This window comes from Gastrolobium bilobum, unplaced genomic scaffold (assembly GCF_033153095.1).
Source record: "Gastrolobium bilobum isolate Gb01-03AN ecotype WA unplaced genomic scaffold, APGP_CSIRO_Gbil_v1 utg25045, whole genome shotgun sequence".
NCBI classification, from domain to species: Eukaryota; Viridiplantae; Streptophyta; class Magnoliopsida; order Fabales; family Fabaceae; genus Gastrolobium; species Gastrolobium bilobum.
Genome location: NW_026899586.1, coordinates 49,073 through 72,627, shown reverse-complemented (window position 1 = coordinate 72,627; position 23,555 = coordinate 49,073). Strand labels below are relative to the sequence as shown.

The 23,555-nt window shown below is 35.7% G+C and overlaps 3 protein-coding genes across 6 annotated transcripts; 2 read left to right on the top strand and 1 right to left on the bottom strand.

The window, feature by feature from the left end:
• Nucleotides 1-605: 605 nt before the first annotated feature.
• LOC133291708 (shaggy-related protein kinase alpha-like) lies at nt 606-5,097 on the top strand. The gene is made up of 13 exons (XM_061490007.1): nt 606-757; nt 1,330-1,502; nt 1,632-1,724; nt 2,285-2,344; nt 2,427-2,699; nt 2,774-2,848; nt 3,021-3,077; nt 3,189-3,329; nt 3,407-3,457; nt 3,617-3,712; nt 3,833-3,916; nt 4,106-4,208; nt 4,315-5,097. Exons 2-13 carry the CDS (start codon nt 1,386-1,388, stop codon nt 4,395-4,397), a joined length of 1,233 nt encoding a protein of 410 aa, XP_061345991.1. The 5' UTR covers nt 606-757; nt 1,330-1,385; the 3' UTR covers nt 4,398-5,097.
• Nucleotides 5,098-5,750: 653 nt separating this feature from the next.
• On the top strand, nt 5,751-6,564 carry LOC133291714 (zinc finger CCCH domain-containing protein 3). The gene is made up of 3 exons (XM_061490018.1): nt 5,751-5,970; nt 6,076-6,172; nt 6,283-6,564. Exons 1-3 carry the CDS (start codon nt 5,782-5,784, stop codon nt 6,390-6,392), a joined length of 396 nt encoding a protein of 131 aa, XP_061346002.1. The 5' UTR covers nt 5,751-5,781; the 3' UTR covers nt 6,393-6,564.
• Nucleotides 6,565-9,731: 3,167 nt separating this feature from the next.
• Nucleotides 9,732-13,007, bottom strand: LOC133291709 (uncharacterized). Of its 4 annotated transcripts, XM_061490008.1 has the most exons (6): nt 12,923-13,007; nt 12,750-12,772; nt 11,732-12,063; nt 10,922-11,026; nt 10,762-10,809; nt 9,732-10,297 (listed from the first exon to the last, which is right to left on the bottom strand). In XM_061490008.1, exons 3-6 carry the CDS (start codon nt 12,005-12,007, stop codon nt 10,055-10,057), a joined length of 672 nt encoding a protein of 223 aa, XP_061345992.1. In that variant the 5' UTR covers nt 12,008-12,063; nt 12,750-12,772; nt 12,923-13,007; the 3' UTR covers nt 9,732-10,054. The 4 variants fall into 4 exon arrangements, with proteins under 4 accessions (XP_061345992.1, XP_061345995.1, XP_061345996.1 ...); XM_061490011.1 differs by lacking the exons at nt 12,750-12,772; nt 12,923-13,007 and adding an exon at nt 12,674-12,746; XM_061490012.1 differs by lacking the exons at nt 12,750-12,772; nt 12,923-13,007 and adding an exon at nt 12,490-12,578.
• Between the last annotated feature and the right edge of the window lie 10,548 nt (nt 13,008-23,555).

The window sequence follows — 23,555 nt, the reverse complement described above, 5'->3', positions numbered from 1 at the left end:
GGATCAAAATGGTCCCTGAAATTACAAAAAAAGGGTCATGTTAGTCCTTATGTCAACTCTCAAATATGTAGAGTGGCCTTTTTCTGGTACTTTCAGGGACCAATTTGGTCCTTTTTTATTGCCAGGGACTGAAAAGGACTTCGTAGTTATTGCGAGGGACTAAAAAGGGTGTTTACTCTATATTTTTTAAAAAAATTAAATTTTTAATCGTGAAAAATCAACTAAATAAATTTTAACTTCATTATTTGATATACATCTATATATTACCGTAATTTAGTCATTAATTTAATGGCAATAATTTAATATTTTTCTCTCTAATTAGAATAACAAAGCCCTTTTTTTATGATTAAAAAAGAAAGAAAAAAGAAAGAGCGCACATGAATGTAGGCGCCAAAAAGCATTTGCTCCTCTGTTCAATTAATAATTGTTACCAATTAAATACAGTGACTTTGAAGTTTGAAGTTTGAACGGTCAAAAGTGAAGAGAACCATGCTTCACTTCATGTTCGTAACAAGAGTTTTTCTATTTTATATTTTTTGGTTTACCCGAAAATATATAATTGTTTTTTAAGTTAAAAAATAAATAAATAAATAGAATGGTGTTCTTGTTTGACTGTCACCAGCGCATTATAGCACACCACACAAAAAAAGCAGAGAACTGTTACGCTCGCTCACACAAAACCAAACAACCCTTTCATGGCTTTGGATCTAACTCTCTGATCTTTCCATCATCGCCTCCTTCATTTTCATAACAAGCAGTAGATTTCCTTTCTCTATATTCCTTTGTTTTTTAATTTTATTTTAATGGTTTTTACATCGTAGTTTTTTTTTTTTCTCCTGAATTTTGTTGTTCATCTTCTCTTCGATGTAACTGATGTTTTTGTTTGTTTGTTTTTTTGTATGTGTCTAACTCGTTATGTTCGTTACTTTTGTTTTGTATATGTGGATCGACTTGTTTCGCGTTCGGTTACGGGGATCTTCGGTTTAGGTTTTTTTAGGGGATTTATATATACTTATTTTTATTTTTTTAAATTTATGTTGATTTCAACGATGATTTTTCCGTTGGATTTGTGTTGTTCCATGGGATTGATGGATCTTTGATATTCTTTCAACATTTTTTTTTTGTTGGCAAAATGGGTATTTATTTATGGGTCAAAATGGATTTGCAATTGTTTATTTCTTTAATTCATGTTTGCTTTCTGAACAGTGCTACTTTCCTTATTGGGTTCAGTTTCCATGTCTATGAACTCCAAATTTGCTTCTAATTAATGCTCAAAATTAATAAAAAAGAGACCTTTTTTGATTATGGTGAAATTCTTCATTCTGGCAGGTAAATGATTGGTTTTTGAGCAGTTAAACGAGAAAGGGATTTTCAGTTAAGAGAAGATGGCGTCGGTTGGTGTGGCACCATCTTCAGAGTTGAGAGAAGCCAGTGGTCATGCAGCTGCAGGTGTTGATAGATTGCCAGAAGAGATGAACGATATGAAAATTGGGGATGATAGAGTATGTCCCCCACTCTCTTAATTCTTCCCACTTTTACTTATTCTTTTTTATTTTTTTATTTTTTTGTGTGTGTGTGCGCTTGATTTTAAATTTCCGACACGGTTACTTATAACTTGCTTCGTTTCGTAGGAAATGGAAGCTACAGTTGTTGATGGCAATGGAACGGAGACAGGACATATCATTGTGACTACTATTGGGGGTAGAAATGGTCAGCCGAAGCAGGTATACCTTCTCCCTTTGTTTTTTCAACTATCAGTTACATATGCGGTTTGAAATAATTTAACTCTTGCACTGTGTCGCTTGATGTGCTTACCTCATGCTGCTTGTAAGGCCATAAACAATTAATGCTCCAGTTGATATTATTATGTGTGTAAATGTTACCCCCCCAATTTCTATAGCAGCAGTGATGTTGATGTTGTATATTTGAATTGAGAATAATTGTATTTGTGCTTGAATTATTTTTTTTTCTTTCAAGATTTGGATATTATGCCAGCTCTACTGCTTGTTGACTACAATATTTTTAAAGTGACTATTATAATTATTCGCCATGTTTCACATGTTTGTGTTGTGTCTCGTTATTGGCAAGTATCCTCACCAATTGGTTACTAATTGATGAAGCTCTGTGAGATATTATTGGATAGGGTGGTAATATCATATGGTGTGGTTTTATCATATTCTACACATTTTCTTTAACTGTCTATTCTAGTTGTTTTTTTCTCATTTTTTGATATTTTTGTTACTGTAGAGCTTATGATAATTTTATATCTTTCTTTGTACTTCAGACTATAAGCTACATGGCAGAGCGTGTTGTAGGACATGGATCATTTGGAGTTGTCTTCCAGGTAACAATATATATCCGGTCTACTGGATGAGGTGTTACTTTAGCCGTTATAGTGACTTATGATGCCTTTTCATCATTTGTAGGCTAAATGCTTGGAAACTGGTGAAACGGTGGCTATCAAAAAGGTTCTTCAAGACAAGAGGTACAAGAATCGTGAGCTGCAAACAATGCGCCTTCTTGACCACCCAAATGTCGTCTCTTTGAAGCACTGTTTCTTTTCAACCACTGAAAAGGATGAACTATACCTTAATTTGGTACTGGAGTATGTTCCCGAAACAGTTCATCGCGTGATCAAACATTACAACAAGTTGAACCAAAGGATGCCGATGATATATGTGAAACTCTACACATACCAGGTATGCTGGGTTGCCCTGCCTGTTTTCAGCTTTCTTATTGTTGTGGCTGTAACAATTTTTTGGATACATTGCAGATCTTTAGGGCATTATCTTATATTCATCGATGCATTGGAGTCTGCCACAGGGATATCAAGCCTCAAAATCTATTGGTATGACCTTTGCATATATCCTCTAATCAATAATTTCTTCTCTTTTTGTTCTAGTTCTCATGCTTCATATTATGGCTGTGTTTAGAGTGGCTAAAAGACAGAAACAGCTAATTCAAACTATGGTGTCAAGACTGTTGGGTGGAAAATACTAACTGCTTGCTTGTTTATGCAGGTCAATCCACACACTCACCAGGTTAAATTATGTGACTTTGGAAGTGCAAAAGTCTTGGTATGTTATTTATCTGTGTGCATTTCTACCTCTTCCTTCATCGATCATTCCTCTTCAACCTTCTGCTGTCCTAGTTTAGACTTTTTCCTTATTTGGTCTGACCTTTGACAGGTAAAAGGTGAACCAAATATATCGTACATATGCTCTAGATATTATAGAGCACCTGAGCTTATATTCGGAGCAACTGAATATACTACAGCCATTGACGTCTGGTCTGTAGGCTGTGTTTTAGCTGAGCTGTTGCTTGGACAGGTTGGTGGCTGTTGAAGTGAGCTTTTTATTTTTGTGATTTAGAATGCTTAATTGAAATTTGTATTTGCTTTTCTCAGCCATTGTTCCCCGGTGAGAGTGGAGTTGATCAGCTTGTTGAGATTATCAAGGTAATCTGTGACATTTTTAATTTCTTCAATTATTGCTGCAATATTTTCCTTATTTGCATTGCATTCCCATTTTTGAGCTTGATCTACTTGGGTTTTCTTGCTTATTTACATAATGCCAGTATCTTATGTAAATAATCCATATGTTGTTTGTTTTGATAGGTTCTGGGCACTCCAACAAGGGAAGAAATTAAATGCATGAACCCTAACTATACAGAATTTAAATTCCCACAGATTAAAGCACATCCATGGCACAAGGTATTATAAATAAATCTATTAGCATTTCATGCTTAGTTCTGAAGCTCATCATAAGAATATATTTAAAACTCCTAATTAGCATACTTCACTAATATATATTTGTTGGTTTTCTTTTACTAGATCTTCCATAAGCGCATGCCTCCAGAAGCTGTTGATTTGGTGTCAAGGCTACTACAATACTCCCCTAACCTGCGGTGCACAGCTGTGAGTATATGACTTCTTAGCAGACCTTTAGTAACTACCTTTAAAAAAAAATTGTGCTTCCCTCTGTCATGTAATGGTTCTGCAAGTTTGTGTTTGGCTGTTTTAAAGTTTATAATCTAATTATTCAATGTTGTTTCTCATCCTCCGAGGATGTATATAATTTGTGTGCTTTTGCTTTATGTGGTGCAGTTAGATGCCTTGATCCATCCTTTCTTTGATGAGCTTCGTGACCCAAACACTCGCTTGCCAAATGGTCGTTTCCTCCCACCACTGTTTAATTTTAAATCTCACGGTACGTTGATTTTGGAGTAGGCTAATGTGTTTATTTGACACCGGTTTTCCATTTTCATCGATAGTTCCGGCTGACACTTTGTATGTTGTCGGTGCTTGTGTACCAGAACTGAAAGGAGTCCCAGTTGAGATTTTGGTGAAATTGGTTCCAGAGCATGCGAGGAAGCAATGCCCGTTTCTTGGCCTTTGATATGTCAGTGAAATGTAACAAAACTTCAAGTGTTGTTTCCATATGAATGCTACGCGTTCCCTCTATTTATGATATGATATTTGTTCGTATTTTTGTTGTATTCGGTTGCCCTGTAAAAGCTCTGGATGGGTATTCAGAATGCCCTGCTTCCTGTATCACAGCAGATTGTAACATGCAATAGAAAACCAATGTCTGCAATTATCTAAACTTTGTATTAGTATGTTTTTTGTTGAAACAATGATGGGTTGTTGGTTTAATTTAGTTATGCTTGGCATGATGGTTGGAAGTTGTGACGGCCTTATCTGTCTGCATATGTTTATTTTCCCCTCCGTGTTGATAATCTCTGGCGAAACTACATGGGACCAAGTCTTGGTGATGATAGTCTTGAATAGATTGCTGTATTGAGGAATATTAATCTCCATGAATGAAAGTGATCGTTCTTTGTTTAATGGAACAGTCAGAATGACTTGAGCCTTTTTATTATTTTCGGGGTTGGAGGTATGGGAGGACTTGTGCCAATATTGTTGAAAAACTTGGATATGCAAGCATGACTCATGGCTACGGTACAAAGACTATGTACCTGCACATCTGAGCAGGTTAAGGTAGTTGCCATTTATACCAGAAGAAAATAAGTTAGCCAGTGACAGACATTGTATTGGCCTTGTATAGCCAAACTGTTTAATTTATTTATTTATTTCTCCCTTTCTTTTTGCGGTAAAAATATTCTCATCAATTGAGACTAAATGACTTTCTGAGAAAGTTCGAGGGAGCACTTTCATGTTGGGAGAAATCCATGTTGTGTTGGCTCAAGAGTTGAATCCCAGTAAACAAACTTGACTACTTTGATTAAGGGGTCTATGGTTATTTGGTGGTGGTTTTATATGGTTGTTCTCTTTGATTTTAATGAAATTAAAATACTACATTTTCACCTCATGTTATGTTCTGTTTTATATTTAAAATATATCAAGTATATAATATAATTCAAATATTATGTTTTGTTCTTTTCAACATAATATTGTGCTTACAACTGTCTAAAATTATCATATGTTAAAAGTTTCAACATATATTTAACCTGATTAATTCTCTATAAATTAATCACAAAAAAAAAAAATAAAAAAATATTTATTATTTTAAATAACACAAAAAGATATCATTTTTAATGAAATTATTTCGTTTGGTGTGTTTTAACATTCTTATAAAACACATCAAAATAACGTAATTTATTTTATAAAAAATGACACAAAGTTGTGTAATTTAAAATAATTTTTTTTTCCCCCAAAAGATGAATATTTTTATGCTGAAAATATTTAAAAAGAAATGAAAACGGGATTAGTACAATGCTGGTGACGTTGAGCGTTGAAGAGAAAGGCGGTGGAGAGAGAGAATGCCAGTGAGGAAGTATTACTGCGATTATTGCGACAAGCAATTCCAAGACACAACAGCGGATCGGAAACGACACGTTCGAGGTATTCAGCATCAACAAGCCAAAGCTCGTTGGTACGATTCCTTCAAACTCCAACACCAACAACCTATTCCCCCACCTAAACCCCTCTGCTTTCACTTCCTCAACACGGTATGTAGTGTATGAATCTAATTTCAATATTTACAGCCACTCACCCACAACTAATTATTAATTATCAATCTGTTCCAACTGATTTTGATTCGCTCTTATCTTTAGGGATTTTGCCGTTACGGCGACTCTTGCAAATACATTCATCCCAATGCCCCCAACAACATGCAGCAGCCACAACCTATAATATCAACTCCACCAATTGGTCTGTAATATTATTTCTATTTGAATTTTTCATGTTCCATTTCAGTTGTAATCAAATGAAACCAACAGACAGTAAAATATTAAATTTTGTTTTTGTAATATGATGTGCAGGGAATGTGGTACGAGATAGTATGGGAGTGTCATGGGGAAATCTACCACCATCGCTGCAGCCTCCACCTGAGGGTGGCTATCCCCACCTTCCCTTTGTGGATTGGGGATAGATCGAAAAAGCCTCATATTTCTAGGCCCTTCTTCTGGTCTTGTTATGCTGTTATGCTTGTAGTTGTTGTGTGTACCAAAGACTCTGTGTTTCGTGACTTTTTTATTTTAATTTTCTCCTGTCTTGCACTGACCATCTAATTTGGAGTTTTGATGTATCAAACGCTTAAATTATGATCAAATCGATTATCTAATCTTCATGCTGAGTGTATACTAATATAATATATAATATGGTAAAATAAATTGCCATATGGTAAAGTCTGAATATGATGTTTTCTGCGAGACAGTGACCATTGTGCCACGTTTGGCAAAAAATTTTACCGGACTGCCACGCCAATAGTGAATTTTGCCAAAATGCCACGCGGCATATTTCACTACACTGTGTAGCGAAATATGCCACGTCACAAGCAAAAAGTGCCATGTGTCAAAATTGCTGAATTTCAACAATTTTGAGAATGACACTTTTTGCTTGTGAGGTTTCTGACGTGGCATATTTCGCTACACTGTGTAGCGAATTACTTGCAACATTTGCCGCGTGGCATTTTGGCAAAATTTACTGTTGACGTGGCAGTCTGGTAATTTTTTTTTACAAACGTGGCAAAATGGTCACTCTCCCGTTTTCTGCCTCTCTGAAGGTACAAACTTAACTTTTAAATAAAAATTATTATTATTCAAATGTTAAAATCCCTCGGTTCTCTTTCTCTACTTTAAATAAGAAGTTAATAAGGTAGTTTGATATTTTCTTTCCATTATTACTCGCGGTGTTTGTGTGTAAAGGAAGATATTGTAAGCAAAACTAAACATTCAATATTTTTTTTCTTTCTCTTTTGACTAGATTATTCAACATCTTCACCTAGTAAAAGAAGATACAATAAGGCATCCATTAAAATATTTAGGTGGAGACCACTCTACTATATAAGAAACAATTATATGAATAAAGCTTCATAATAATATCATATTGCTTTTTTGTCTTTTTCTTTTAATAATAAAATCATTTAACTTAGTTATAATTTGTTACGCCACAAACTTGGAAGAATAATACGCTCTTTTCGTTGCCTGACCAAATTAAGGTGAAAGCAAAAAGATCGCAAGCAAAAATACATTTTAAACAAGTTACAAGAACTGGGTAAGTAGTGAAAATTTGGATACTTTGCATAAGCTAATGTCATCATCAATTAAAACAACAATGATTTTAAGCTTTTGCATCACACTTTGGGGTTTTCTTTTCATCATCAACAAACTGAAAAAGACGCCTTAGAATAAAATGGACGTGTAATCATACCAGTAGGAAATTAAGGTTCCAGTATCCCTTATTTGATCACCACCTTCTCCTTCACCTGAGGTTGTTAACTCAAGTGTCAATGCACCTCCTGTTTTCAATGCAAGATCTTTTGGTGCGGTTGGGATGGTGTCTCTGATGATACACAAGCATTCAAGCTGGCTTGGAACATGATTAGAACCATTTTTATCTTGATTGATCATGTGATCTTCCTCTATACAAATGAGTTGGTGCAGCTTTAACTCATGGGTCATCACTGGAACAAAGTGAGGGTATACCAGCAAGACACTCCAATGCTTAAGTCAGATTTTGTGTAAGCAGGTTTATTCATGTAGAAGAAGATATATACCTTTGGGTTAACACATTTATTTATATAGTGGAGAGATGACCAGCTTGGGAGATGTCTTTCTTTACGGTGAAGGCAACGATCTCTCCTTATTGGTTCTTGTGGGTGACTTTGTGATAAGCTTTGCAAAAGTGTCTTGGAGGTGAAATTTGCTTGGCGGTGAAGTTTAGTAAGGAACTTGATGAGATATAGCATAACTGTAACAGCCTTTGTTGACTGAAGTACTTGCTTAAGGGTGAAGGCATTCAATGTGGGCATTGTATTTTCAATATTTATTGCAGATCAGGACACAACATGCCAAGCTGAAGAATCAGGAACTCCTCTAGTTCCAAATGTTCATATATTCATGGTACAGTCTACTATATTCACAGGGCCTTGTAAATCTGGCCTCACTCTTTAAGGTAAATTTAGTGTGCGACGATGCTATGCCATTAAAGCACGTGATGTATTTATATGTTACCACTAACCTTTGGCTAAATCTGATCAATTTTCTTCCTTATTTTCTTCTTGGATGACCAAAGGTTGATGGTAATGTTATGCCTCCTGATGGACCTGATTCATGGACAAGGAACAATGGCTAGTTTTCTGCAGAATCAATGGACTGTCAATGGAGGGTGACGGTCTTATTGATGCCAGAGGAGAGAAATGGTGGAAACTTCATTGTAAACCTCACAAAGTAAACATTGTTCTTACGTTATTTTACCTTCTTGACACCATACTACACTGCTGGTAGTTATTTTCTATTACTTAATTTTAGATTTAACAGGGAACTAATGGAACAACACAGCACGGTTCATGTGATAGCCCAGTGGTAAGTCTGCAGAAATAGTTGCATGTTGTTAGGTATTGTGTTTTTGGAAATATTTTAAGAGCAAGAAACCTGAAAACTTGTCATTGACTTTTCTGATGCAGGCCATTAGGTTCTTTATGAGCTCCAATTTCATAGTCTAAGGACTAAAAATCAAGAACAGCCCTCAATTCCATTTCCAATTTGAATTTGCATATTTTATTATTTTTTCTCGTTAATTTTAAGTTATTTTTTTTTAAAAAAAAAATCACATTTTCAATTTTTATGTGTCAATCCATATGACCTGGAACCTGTGGTAAGTTGTGTTCGAGTTTAAATTTTTTATCCATAAACAAAAACGTAGTGTGTTCAGATTTAGAGACCAAACTATGTGTAGGTAACTAACGAATTGTTTTAAATTACTGTAAAACTAAATTAGATTGGTCTCAAATAAACCGAAAGACTGAAATATGTCACATGTATCATCCAATTAGCATGTAAGGTTAGTCAACATTCTAAGTTATATGTGATTCCCCCCAAAATAAAAATAAAAATAGCCACGGATTTCTTTATTAATCTCTTGGGTCTGAGTTCTTCTTTTTACCCCTCTTTTTGTTGGAGGATGAATTAGTTAAATCATAAATTTTCCCTCAATTATTTCGTATAATCTCAACACACTGCCACATAAAACTTACCCAAAGACTTCCCAGACGATAGGAAGTAGTAAGTGATTAAAAAAAAAACTTCCCATTAGACTAGCAAGGGTAGTGAAGAAAGCAATCCTTGTACACAGCCTTACCCTTACATATTTGTAAAGAGGTTATTTTCCGAATTCGAACACGTGACATTTCAGTCATATCACAAAGAAGTTGTTAGTGATATAACTGATAAAAATCAACTACAAATGGTTTTATCAGACCTGCGAATAGCCTTCAGCAATCTATTGAGTATCCAAGGAAAAATAGAGAAGTTCATTCAAGATACAATGAAAAACAATAGCAGTATTAAGGAAAATGAACATTTACTGACAAGGTAACACTGAAGATGTCAACTTGTCTGTCTTGACAATTTGCTGAAGCTTTTAATCAGAAACACTTAACAGTGAAAGCAAATGCCTCTGCTACATATGCCATTTTCAATAAACCGTTTCCATTTGAAAACAATATTCTTATTATTATAACATTTCATTCAAGGTACACTCATCCAGTCTCATAAGCATGGCAAGACCAGAACAATTTATATGAGCCAGATGTTACTTACATATTGAAGCAAGTAACTCTAACAAGGAAGCAGCAAATTGCATTTGGATGTCTTCATCAATTGTAAAGAAGAGTGGCACGTGCACAAAAAGGGATTTGATCCCGTTTTGCTCGGCAAAACGAAGGGAATGATAGTAAACGTAGTTGCACACAAACCTGCCCGCATCATCAGATGTCATTACATCATAACCCTTCTTTGCCAAGGCCTTGGTTATCTCCTCCACAGGAAGGGAAGTCTACATAAAGTTAGGACATAAGACACAAAATCATATGATAGATGAAGACAGGGATAAATCATTATGCCAAAATTTTGATACAGCAATTATTATGTCATTTGCTTCATGTTGTCTATATGCATGTACCTATACATGCCTTCATCAAGAGGCACTGATAGATAAAACAAACAATTCATCTATACCTCCTTACTTTTAAGTTTTGATTTTGACAAATGAAGAGCACAAAATTTCTACATGCTATGGCCCCAAAGACAATTGAAAAGTCTGCTAAATGATACTTAAAATATAATATGAAATCACCACGGTGTAAAACAAATAAACAAATAGAAGCACCTTGAAATACTTGCAAGGACACAAAATAAACGATCTTCTATATGAAAAAAAATAAACTTTAACATTACTATCTTAGGGCTAAACATTAGTTTAGGAATTTAATTGTAAGAAAAATCAGTGATCTAATTTACCTCCCGTATTTGTGAAATTGCACCATCTGAAGGAATAATGGGGACTTTCTGCAACATACAAATTTTGGAAATTTAACTAAAGTAGAACAGAGTTCTTTAAGATCAAGTGTAAAGGTTTGATGAAAGCAAGTTTAACATGCATCCACTATTCCAATCTAACCTGGGGCTTCCATCCCATTTCATCAGGGCAACGGAAGGTAGCCTCATTCACAGCTTGACGCTCTATAGCAAACCTTGTTGCACCACTGTTAACTCCAAAATGCAGCTGAATAACCATAACCATAAACAGCCAGAACGTAAGATTCATCGATGTATAAATGAAAATATAATCAAATGACTACAAAATACAGATTTAAGATAGCTTAATCCAACCAAGCCAAGTCCTATTCAACTGGGTGCCTTCTAACCATTTTTCAAAGGGTTCTTATGCCTAAGAGTTGATCTTAAGACCGTCCACCTTTCACTGTGATCCTTTTTAGTTCATCCTTAGCATTACTCTTAGGGTACTAAGAAAGAAAGTCCAATACAAGTTTCATTTTAGTTCTATGCTAAAATTTCAGCTGAACATATATCCAGAAGCTTTAAATATTAAGACACTAATAATTGCATAGTAGCTTTTAACGAGAAGACTTTATCAGAGTAATAGTCACAGATTATCCAATGCTACGGTCAACACTAAACCTTATTTACTTCAAGTTATCAGAAAAATATTATGTACATCTGCAGTTACTGCAAACTGCAATTAGTGTAGGCAGGGGAACAAGGAATACAATTAAATAGTCTTGGATTGATCTGTCTACCATGTTAGATGATATTGTCTCACATTTTTTATGTTTTAATTGTAAGAAACTCACCCGAAAATTCATTGAGATATAAAAATCTTGATCTGATTACATAAATGAGAAATTTAGATGGATTAATAAAAGAATACAAACTGTGAACCTACAAATCATGTATAAGAGAAACTCACCCAGATCATTCTATTGGAACTTGAAGATTCAGACTCTTTGGCACTAATGGCAGATTGCAATGTCTGGTAGAGGGGAACAAGTGCTCCTTGACCAGCAGTCTCAAGAATGCTGCAGCTCCCAATAACTAAACCTTTTGGTAAACCCTTTTTCTTCATATACTCCGTTAACTTATTGACAATTGTCTCCGTTGGATTCTCTGAAACTCCATGGAATTTCTTGAAACCTGTTACATGAACTGTTGTTACTGCTGCTGCTGGAGGACCTTCAGACCCCATCCGGTGATAATGGTCTGTAAATATTTACAGCTTCAAAGAAAGTATTTTCTAAAGACCTGCATTAAATGATGAACAAATTTGAGTAATGAGGGCACAAAAATTGAACTTTTTCCTAAGTGGTGGATCATATACAAAGACACTCTATCATGATCCTAAATCATCTCCTTTGAATACACCGTGAGCCCCCCATCATGATGGAAAGACATAAATCAAACTTTGATTCAACCGAAAATTATTACTTTGATGAATTGCATAAAGTAATAGCAATATAATCCATCAAATTTCAAGGCTTTACACGAAAAGCAAATTAGAGAAGGTACTCAAGGAAAAAGTACACCCATTTCACTGAAGAACCCAAAAATTGCCAATTTGACAAGCTCACTCATCCCAATTACTCTAAGATTTCAATAAAAACAGCAGAGAAACCAGTTTCAAGAGTGACATATTGAAGGATAATTTAATGTCAAAACAAGGACACACACATCTAAGGATTCTTCAACACGTTTCAGAGAAAGAATATTATCCGAGGACTGAGGAGGCAGAGCACATCGGTTAGTTATGGCTGAATTATGGTACACCCAAAAAAAAACAACCTTAAACCAAAACATGAGACCAAACAAAAGCTGACATCAAGCCAAATGATCAAAGACCCAGGAATATTATTACCTCGAAATAATTAAGATTGTTCAGATAATTAAGAAAGAAAGAAAGGAACTTAATTTAGAGGGAGACTTTTCCTCACCAGGAATAATAACAATCTTCAACCTTCAAAAAAAAAGAAAAGAAATAGAGATGACACATCCACCAGTCTTATCAACTCAAAGCTGATTAATTGGGAAGATTCCGATTAGATTTAGAGAAAAAGAGAGAGAAGGCAAAGAACATAATTTATATAAATATATAATATTGAAATACCAAAATAATAGCAGATGACGGTACATGGTAGTCACTTTCAAACAACAAAGCACAACGTCTCAATGGATTATTATCATATCATATCAAAGTTATCGGCTACTGTATTTTTCTAATAATAATTTTTGCATATGGCCATTATTAAAAATGGCCGTTTAATAAATAGCCGACCGGTGACCCAAAATAAAAAAAAATTCTAAAATTTTAAAATTAACTGAATTAAAATTTAATTGTTATATTTTTTAAATAATGTTTTACTTTAAAAAAAGTTATGTTATTCCTAATCTTTATATATATATATATATATATATATATATATATATATAATACGCGAAAGATTATATTTACAAATTTCTTGTTTACAAATTTTTGCAAACTATAGTATATCTTATCGGTAAGACACTTTTGAGTAAAGTCTTATTTATAAGACATAATATATGGATAAAGCGAATGTACAACGATTGCACCTAAGATTTGATGTGGTTCACTATGTATCCCGAAAGTACATAATTATAATAAATATTATAATTATGTAATCCCGGAAGTATACCAGCATATATAGTTATAATATTTATTATAACTATGTACTTCGAGTAGTACATAGTGCACTGGACCGTCCAGTCATTGAATATTTATTTTTTCATACACTCCTGAGTGAAATCTTACCGATAATACATAATATATGGGTAAAGTAAATATACAGTGACTGCACCTAAGATTTGGTGCGGTTCCTTATGTACTTCGAAAATACATAGTTATAAGTACACAAGTGTACATAGTTATAATTTATTATAACTATCTACCTCCGAAAATACATAGTCCAGTCACTGAATATTTATTTTTTAATATATATATATATCAAACTTATTTCTCTTTCTTTAATTTGAAAATATAATGTTGGATTGGAAATAAATTTAAAATTTTGTATTTTTATATATTTTAACGAAATCGAATTTATGTAAAAAAATAAAAATAAAATAAAATTATCTTTTAATTTAAATCGATCAGATATATTATAAAAAATTGAATTAAATTAGTTTAATTACTTTTTTTACTTTAAAATTAATTTAATCCAATTGACAAGATAACATTTACTTTTTTCATTTAATAATTCTTGGTTCTTTGCTCATTTTCACTCGGGGTCTATTTCAAGTATTAAAAAATGATACTGCACGAAAAAGAATAATAAAGAAACCCGGTGAAACAAAGCAAAGCAAGGATTCTATTATTCCTCTTCTTGCTTTATAACATTTCAAAAGATGAGGCCATGCCCATCATCACACAATTAAGCATTAGAATATAAAGAGACTTGACTTTTAAATATGTTTTAAATTAGTAGCAAATTTATTATTACTATTGTTTTTGAAATAGAGAAGTAAAAGTATACCCTAATTGAGTGCTCGATGCATCTTTTCGCACTGACACACAGCTTTCAACATATTTTATGTTCAGCATAATAGCATATATTACATTATAAGTCCTTGGTGCTTTTTGACGTTGGTTCAGCATTATTACATCGCTTATGAAGTTTTACGGGAATATGAAGTTTTACGAGTAGAAAAGGTTCTCCTTATTTCAAAGTTAAGATAAAATAATAAATTTATAATAAAATTATGGATCACTTATCAATAATTTTTTTTGAATTTGAAGTTAGTTGGATCATGACACTCTTATTTGCCCTTTATGCACATAATATTAATTTGGCATATTATAAGTTTTTGTTTTTATTCATGAATTTATATTATTTTATGCAATTAATTGATCGAGATATTATAATTACTATAGTCGTCGTCACCAGTTTTTTTGTGTGACAATTGTTTTGACTGAGTTTTTTTTTTAATTTATTTTAAATGATAAAGATTTACACTTTATAAAACAAAAGAAGAATGGTGGATTAAAAAAAAGGAAAAAAAGAGCAATCCTCAATAACGAGTTAATAATGATTTCAAAAAATGTAAACTTGAAGCATCATTATAGCAAGAAGAAAAAGACAAAATTTTAGAACAATATTATTCTCGTAATATTGAATTATTAAACATACCCCAGAAAATGATTAGCTTTATTTAATTCAAAAAAAAAAAAAGCAATAAGGGAGAAAATTTTGCATAAATCTAATAATCTATAATGGGTGTACTAAAAAGATCAAATATTAACACATGATTAACGTGTAAATATGATATAGTTCATTATATTTATGTAAGAATTACAATAGAAAGAGTATAATTACCATCTTTAGTATAAACAACCGATGTTAAATTGTGCAAACAGAATAGCAATATGTTTGGGTTTGTTGGTTGTTTTTTTGCTCGAATGGGTTTGGTTGGTTGTTGAAATCATTAAATGAGAACTGTGTTGTGTTCCAGCTGCTTCGATATCTCCTTCATATTTGACATTTAATAAGTAATGACATGCTCAATACACGTTCAAATTTCAATCTTCTTTAATTATTATTGAACTCTGGCATGTACCAGCCATGTCTACCAAGTCAACAAAAATATTGAATAATTGGCTTTAAAGTACTTGTTTGAATTTTGGGCCAATGGAGCAAAACAGATTGCGCTGACCCAATGACCCCAATCTATTTGTTCGTAACATATTGGGCCACAAGAAGCAGTTTTGGATATTGCATCAGGCTTGCTCAAACCCAAAAGGGATGGAATTGCATAATAATTGAGAGGCCATTACATTACACCTATGCACAGATAGACGGACAACTAAAGCATTCGCACACAACTTCTGCTACGTAAGTTTATGATCCATACAACCTTTTATTAGGATTGAACACCTTTTGGGAAGGCCCCTCGTTGAAAACCTCACAGTTTTTAAGGTTTTTAAACTTAGTCTTCCCCCTTGTTGTTTAATCTAATTAGCATGCCTGAATTTATATTTCTAATGAAAATCCACATGCATGTTTCTGCAATTTGAATGTTTGAAATGAAATTGTTTAATCAAATTACTGTGTCATTTTATCACAGGACTTAGTTGAATAGTCAGTATATAAAGTAGCTGTAGCTCTATTGTCATATAAAATATGTAATGAATGAACCTTTTGTAAGAAGTTTCATAAAATAAGATTATGATTTTAGAACAAAAGAGTTTAGGCTTACTTGTTTACGACATGATTCTTGTTGATATCTAAAGTGCAGTGCTTGCTCCGATATTCCTGCAAAGGTTGAAGGATTAGGATCTTCCTCTGCAATTCACACCACTTCCTCTTTACAACCGTCGATGGGGCGAGTTGTGGAGTGACGATTTTTTCAACACATTGTGAATGCAGAGGGTGAATGCAGAGGGACCTAGTCAAACTTATTAACCCTAGTCTCCTTCCCATCATGGGCCTATGGGTTAGGCCTACACTGTTATCCACACTAATCAGTTTACAGATATCCAAGCCCAAATCAAAAAGATCACTAATTAACTGGGCTTTATACTGTACCCCTATATGGATCATAACTTAACCTGTTTTTATTAAAACAAGAAAAACAACAATTGATTGAAGCCCACAATTATTATATAAATTTCTAACAGCTGTTAGTGAATAACTGAATATGTATAAGTACAATTACACTTAAATGTTAAGTTATTTGTTTGAATCACACTTGACATTTGCCACTTGATGCTAACCATATTCTATAGTATAACTATATCATTTGATTTGCTTGCTTCTTAAATTAATGTCGTAGGTTTATGTAGGTGCCTGATTCATACGAGCATCTTCCTAAATAACTTTTTGAGGTTGTTATCTAATTTTAGTTTTAGAAACCAAAAAATAATTACTATCTTGAAAATCATTTTAAAAAAAAAACATTTATCGAATAAGTTCTCTCTCTGTTTTTTTTTTTTAAAAAATACTTAAAAACTGTTTTTGAAAATATTAAAATCTGATTCCATTAACCAGATTAAAACGTAAATGTTAGTGGTCAGCGTAGCTGATACGACTCCAGGACACGAAGGGAGAGATGGGAACGTGGGTACTGGAGTGGGAGACGCGTTGAATACAAACAGAGAAGAGGTAGACGGTGGTGAAGGTCCTAGAAGGGGGACACGGGTCAAAATGAGATCCAAGTGGGTAAAGGACTATGTGCTGGAGTAATGTGGGCTTAGCTGTAATCGAAGCCCAATTGCTTACTGATAGTAGATGAGTCAGTATGGAGTTTAATAAGGGCTGGGCCACACCCGTAAGGCCCAATGGCTGAATGTTGAGTCTGTTACTCAGCTCAAATAGGAGTCACGTTTCTTGCATAGGGTATTGAATATTGTAATAGAGTCTTCTTCTTCTTCTCTCTGAATTTCTTGGAGTTGCCAGCAAACTCGAATTGCTGTTAAATTTCCTTAATACATTGTCTTTCAATTTCAATTGTGCGTTGAACCTATCATTTTTGGCGCTCTCATTGAGAGAAACTTCTGATCATCATCATGACAGAGGGAACTCGAAGCCCTGTGAAACATCAGACTGCTATGGAAGAGTGTATGTCCAGAATAGCACACCACGAGGAGCAGTTCAATTCCTTGGGCAATCTGTTGCAGGAAATGAATTTAAAACTAACTATGATGGAGGCAAAAATAGATCAGAACCAAAAACATAAGATGAAGGGAGAAAACTCATCTGGTGAGGGACTTGGATGTCTATTCAGCAATAATGTCTTCAAATCTGTTAAGCTGACAATTCCTCGCTTCAATGAAGGTAATCCTGAGCCGTGGATTCATAAGATCCAACAATTCTATGGATTCCATGCTTTAACCGATGCTGACAAATTTACACTGACATCATTCCATATGGATGGTAAGGCTGAAGAATGGTATCATTGGATGGATTGTAATGAGCGGTTGCATACATGGCAGCAATTTTTAGGGGCCTTGCGAGCTAGGTTCGGTCCTTCAAGGTATAGAGATCTGAGAGAAGAATTGGGTAGATTATCTCAGACAACAACAGTGGAAGTATATCAATCAAACTTTGAGCAGTTGGCTAATCAAGTCATCGGCATTGATGATGTAACTCTCCAGAGCTACTTTGAATCTGGACTGAAATCAGAGATCCGTAAAGAGGTACACATGCACTTACCTACAAGTCTGGAACAAGCCATTGATTTAGCTAAAATAGTAGAAGACAAGTTGAATGACAAAAGCACTAGCAGACCATATTACAACAAAAATACACCAGGGAACGTTAACAACAGCCAATCTGGCCTCTTACCAACACCAGCAAAACCCCTTGCTATTGGGGCTGGAACGTCCAAGAGTCTGTTGTCCATACAGAGGCTCACACCTGCTGAAATGTTAGAAAAAAGAGAAAAAGGAATTTGTTAGTGATGAGAAATTCAATAGAAATCATGTTTGTAAAGGCAAGATGTTCCTTCTAATGATTCAAGAAGAATGAGAGCACCCTGACGAGTCAGAGCTTACAACCTTGACTCACAAACCGGTTGGTATAGGAACGGAGGATACAGAAGTACAGATGCCAGAGATCAGCTTGCATGAAACGGCAGGTCAGCACTCAAATAGCACCTAGAGAGTCAAAGGAAAAATTGGCAATGCAACAGTACAAATTTTGGTGGATGGGGGTTCAACCCACAATTTCATACAGGATCGCTTGGTGATATTTTTGGGTTTAGAAACTAAACCTACACAAAAGTTTCAGGTGTTAGTGGGCAATGAGGAGGTTATGGATTGTTTGGGTATGTGTCCAAAGATGGCTATGGGTATACAGGGGCATTGTTTTTCCCCTGATCTCTATGTGTTACCTATTCAAGGAGCTGAAGTTGTTCTGGGGGTGCAATGGTTATCGGAGTGGGGTGACGTCACCATAAACTACAAGAAACTGGTCATGAAGTTTGACAGGGGTGGACAACCGGTGGAGATACAAGGTGAATCCAGTAATACCATGGAAACCATCCAGTTGAACCAACTACGAAAACTGACTTCTTCTAATTCAGTAGCATGCTTGTACCAGCTACATGCTATTAAGCATCCTCATGTGCCAAGAACCATAGGTTGTAAAGAACCTGATTACCGAGTACAAGAATGTTTGCAATACTATGAGAAGGTATTTCCCAAACCCACCAGCTTGCCACCACAACGTCAGGAAGATCATCAAATACATTTAGAACCTGGAACAAAGGCAATTAATGTTAGACCATATCGATACCCACACTTCCAAAAGACAGAAATGTAGAAGATGGTAAGAGAGATGCTGGAATCAGGAGTGATCCGTCCCAGCCTGAGTCCCTTTTCATCCCCGGCATTGCTTGTTAAAAAGAAAGATGGTACATGGAGATTCTGTGTGGATTATAGAGCCCTCAATCAGGTGACTATAGCTCACGGTTTCCCCATTCCGACGGTAGATGAGATGCTGGATGAACTGGCCGGAGCTACTATTTTTTCCAAGATGGACCTCAGGTTTGGTTACCACCAGATACGCATGGCTGAGCAGGATATATGCAAAATCGCATTTCGCACACATGAGGGCCACTACGAGTTTCTGGTTATGCCCTTTGGCCTCACGAATGCACCTGCCACCTTTCAGGGAATCATGAACTCCGTCCTCAAGGTATTCTTACGGAAGTTTGTAATTGTTTTCTTTGATGATATTTTAATTTGCAGAAAATCATTGGAGGAGCATTAGCAACACCTACGGGCAGTTTTAGACTGTCTCCAGAACAACAACCTTCATGCTAAGAGGGAAAAATGCTCTTTTGCTCAACCTGAGGTTGAATATCTAGGCCATGTGGTGGATGCAACTGGTGTCAGGCCAGATGAAGAAAAGATTATGGCTATTAAAGAATGGAAGGAACCTACAACAATTAAGTAGCTCCGCGGTTTCCTTGGGTTAGCCGGGTACTACCGTAAATTTGTAAAGGGTTTCTCCCATATAGCTGCTCCCTTAACCGCCCTGCTACAGAAGGATTCTTTTAAGTGGAATGCTCAGGCAGCACAGGCCATGGCTCGGTTGAAAGATGCATTGACTAATTACCCAGTGTTGGCCTTGCCATATTTCACTCAACCCTTCGTGCTCACTACAGATGCCTCTGGCATTGGAATCAGGGCCGTGCTCAGCCAAAACAATCAACCCATTGCTTATTTCAGCTACAAGTTAACCTCCAAGATGCAACAAGCCTCCACTTACGTCAGGGAGCTATTTGCCATCACTGAAGGAGTGGCCAAGTTTCGTCAGTACTTGCTCGGCAACAAATTTACTATACAGATTGATCAACGCAGCATCAAATAATTAATGTCTCAGATCATCCAGACACCTGACCAACAACGCTTTTTGGTTAAGTTGTTGGGCTATGACTATAGTATAGAGTATCACCCATGAGCGATCAACAAGGTGGCCGACGCCCTGTCACGAGTGCATGAAGGGGACAAGGGACCTGAATTCGACTCTCCTGAGCTTCTGACCATGACTACCTTGGTCAATCCCCTGCTGGCATCCATAAAGAGAGAAGTTATTGAGAACTCAGAATTAAAAAATTATTAGTATCTCTTCAAGAGAACAGAGAAGGGTTCGAAAACTACCAGTTCAAAGATGGACTCATCTTCTTCAAGGGGCGAATTGTTGTAGCCAGCAACTCAGAGCTCCGCACCACACTACTACACGAGTCTCATTCCACAGTTATTGGTGGTCATGGTGGAATCCGTAAGACGTTGCACCGCCTCTCCACCCACTACTACTGGCCAAATATGAAGTTTGATGTGCAAGAATTTGTGCGCACTTGCCAGGTGTGCCAGGTTACAAAATATCAACCTCTTTCTCCTGCTGACCTTTTACAGCCACTGGCCATACCGAAAGCCATTTGGGAAGACCTCTCCATGGACTTCATCATCGGGTTACCACCATCAGAAGGGAAAACAACTATTATGGTGGTTGTGGTTCGTCTTTCTAAATACTCCCACTTTTTGGCATTACCAGGGGACTTCACCGCTTCAAAGGTAGCATCCATTTTTGTGTCAGACATATGTTGGCATCATGGCGTTCCTCGCTCGATTGTCTCTGATCGAGATCGTATTTTCCTCAGCAAGTTTTGGCAAGAGTTGTCAAGGTTGAGTGGAACACAACTACATTTTAGTACTGCGAATTATCCTGAAAGTGATGGTCTGACGGAGATTACAAACAGAGGATTGGAACAATATTTAAGATGCTATGTGATGGACAATCCAAAAGGGTGGGTTCGGTACTTACCTTGGGCCGAGTTCTCCTACAATTCCTCTTTTCATTCTGCCATTGGCTCCACTCCGTTTCAAGTCCTCTATGGCCGTATTCCCCCTCCCTTTGCTATATGAACGAGCGTCCTCAGCAATTGAAGCAGTAGACACATTGCTGCACCAACGGGATCAAGTTCTGCGACAGCTCCAAGATCACCTGCACAGAACACAGCAACACATGAAAATCCAAGCCGACAAGCACCTGAGAGATGTGCAATTTACAGTGGGTGAACAAGATCTGGTTAAGCTACAACCTTATCGCCAGAAATCCGTTCGTAATAAAACTTTCTTCAAGCTCCGACGAAGGTACTATGGGCCCTTTCCAATAACGGCACGAATTGGTCCCGTAGCTTATCGGCTTTCTCTCCCAACCGGATCTCGTATCCATCCGATTTTTCACGTCTCGTTGTTGAAGCCTTTCCGTCAAAATTTATTCTTTCATCCACTGCCGTTGCCACCGGTGACATGGGATAACCACCCAGTGACTGAGTCGCTGGCCCTTCTACGATCTCACACTGTGCTGAGGGGGAAAGATTCAGACTTGCAAGTTTTAGTGCAGTGGAGCGGACTTCCTTTGGAAGATGTTTCTTCGATGCCACTCACCGAGTTTACTCAGGCCTTTCCACGCTTCGATCTTGAGGGCAAGATCGAGTCTTTATGGGCGGAGGGAACTGATACGACTCCAAGACACGAAGGGAGATATGGGAACGTGGGTACTGGAGTGGGAGACGCGTTGAATACAAATAGAGAAGAGGTAGACGGTGGAGAAGGTCCCAGAAGGGGGACACAGGTCAGAATGAGATCCAAGTGGGTAAAGGACTATGTGCTGGAGTAATGTGGGCTTAGCTGTAATCGAAGCCCAATTGCTTACTGATAGTAGATGAGTCAGTATGGAGTTTAATAAAGGCTAGGCCACACCCGTAAGGCCCAATAGCTGAATGTTGAGTCTGCTACTCAGCTCAAATAGAAGTCACGTTTCTTGCATAGGGTATTGAATATTGTAATAGAGTCTTCTTCTTCTTCTCTCTGAATTTCTTGGAGTTGCCAGCAAACTCGAATTGTTGTTGAATTTCCTTAATACATTGTCTTTGAATTTCAATTGTGCGTTGAACCTATCAGTAGCATGGTTGATACTGCTAGTCTGCTACCCAATCTGTAGTTCAAAAGCCAATGACTCTAGAAGCCTATTTTAATTTAAAAATTTGCCCCCGTGATTATTTAAAATTGACTTGGTTTACTTGGACTTAGACTTCAAATGACCCTATTAATTACTTCACAATAAAAAATCAATCAAATGAAAAAAATTGTTCTTTGTTTTTCGCTAAAATCCAAATTCCTTCAAATAAAGAACTTCTTTTGAATATATTGTACAATATTAAATAAATATCTTGTTTGACCCACACACATCATCATGATGCTTAAAGAATAAAACAAAATCAGTTTAACATGATGAAGACAGGGACGTCCGATCTCCCTCCTTGGCCATACGCTATTCTTGTTGAATCGGTCGAGACACCTAAATTTTAAGAGTTTTTCTTTTTCTCATTTTACATGAAATAATATTTTTCATGTTATAAATGTAATAAGTGAAAATTCCATCACTTATTAAAGAAATAAAAAAAATATAACACAAATTTTAATACCTCATGACATGAAAAAATAATCTTTAACGGCATGAAAAAATAATTTCTTAAAATTTAATAGGGCTTGAATTTTTCTTACGATGATTCTTTGGTATGGGGTCCACCTCCATTACATCATGACCTACCTAAACCTAAAGTATTCGTTCGAGGAATCAATATTCCAATAAGATGCCGCATTAGTTGTCATAAAGCAACCCTGACACATACTATTTATACATGGGTGAAAATATCACGTTATGGGATGACGCAAAATATACACATATGATTTCACATAATATTTAGCTCTCTTGTGATTGTGAGTCAATCAACACAGTTTCCGCATATTAAATTCAGTAAGCAGTTTCTAGACTCTTCACTGTAGCAGGTACTACATTATTCGATTCCGCAACTGTTCAGTTCAATTCTACTCAATTTTTATTCACTCGGTTCCCTTCACTTTAAACTTTTCTTGTATGTGGTTCATCATCTACCATTCCACGAAGTAGTAGGGCTAAAGAGAAAAATAAATAAATAATTGTCTGAGTGATTAATATAGGCCTGTTTAAAAAAAAAATTCAAAAATATTTTTTTAATTTTCAAAAAAAAAAAAGAAAAACCTATTTGATAATGCCTATCTTGTAAAAGTAATTTAGAAAATTATACTTATTTTTTAATTTTTAGAATCAAATTTAAAGAATAATATATTTAAGTTATTTCTGTTTGAGAGGGATTTAAATATCTATCCATTCCACACTTCAAGAGTCGAGCTTCTGAAAATAACGACAGTAGTCAACTCACCTCAAAAAAATAAT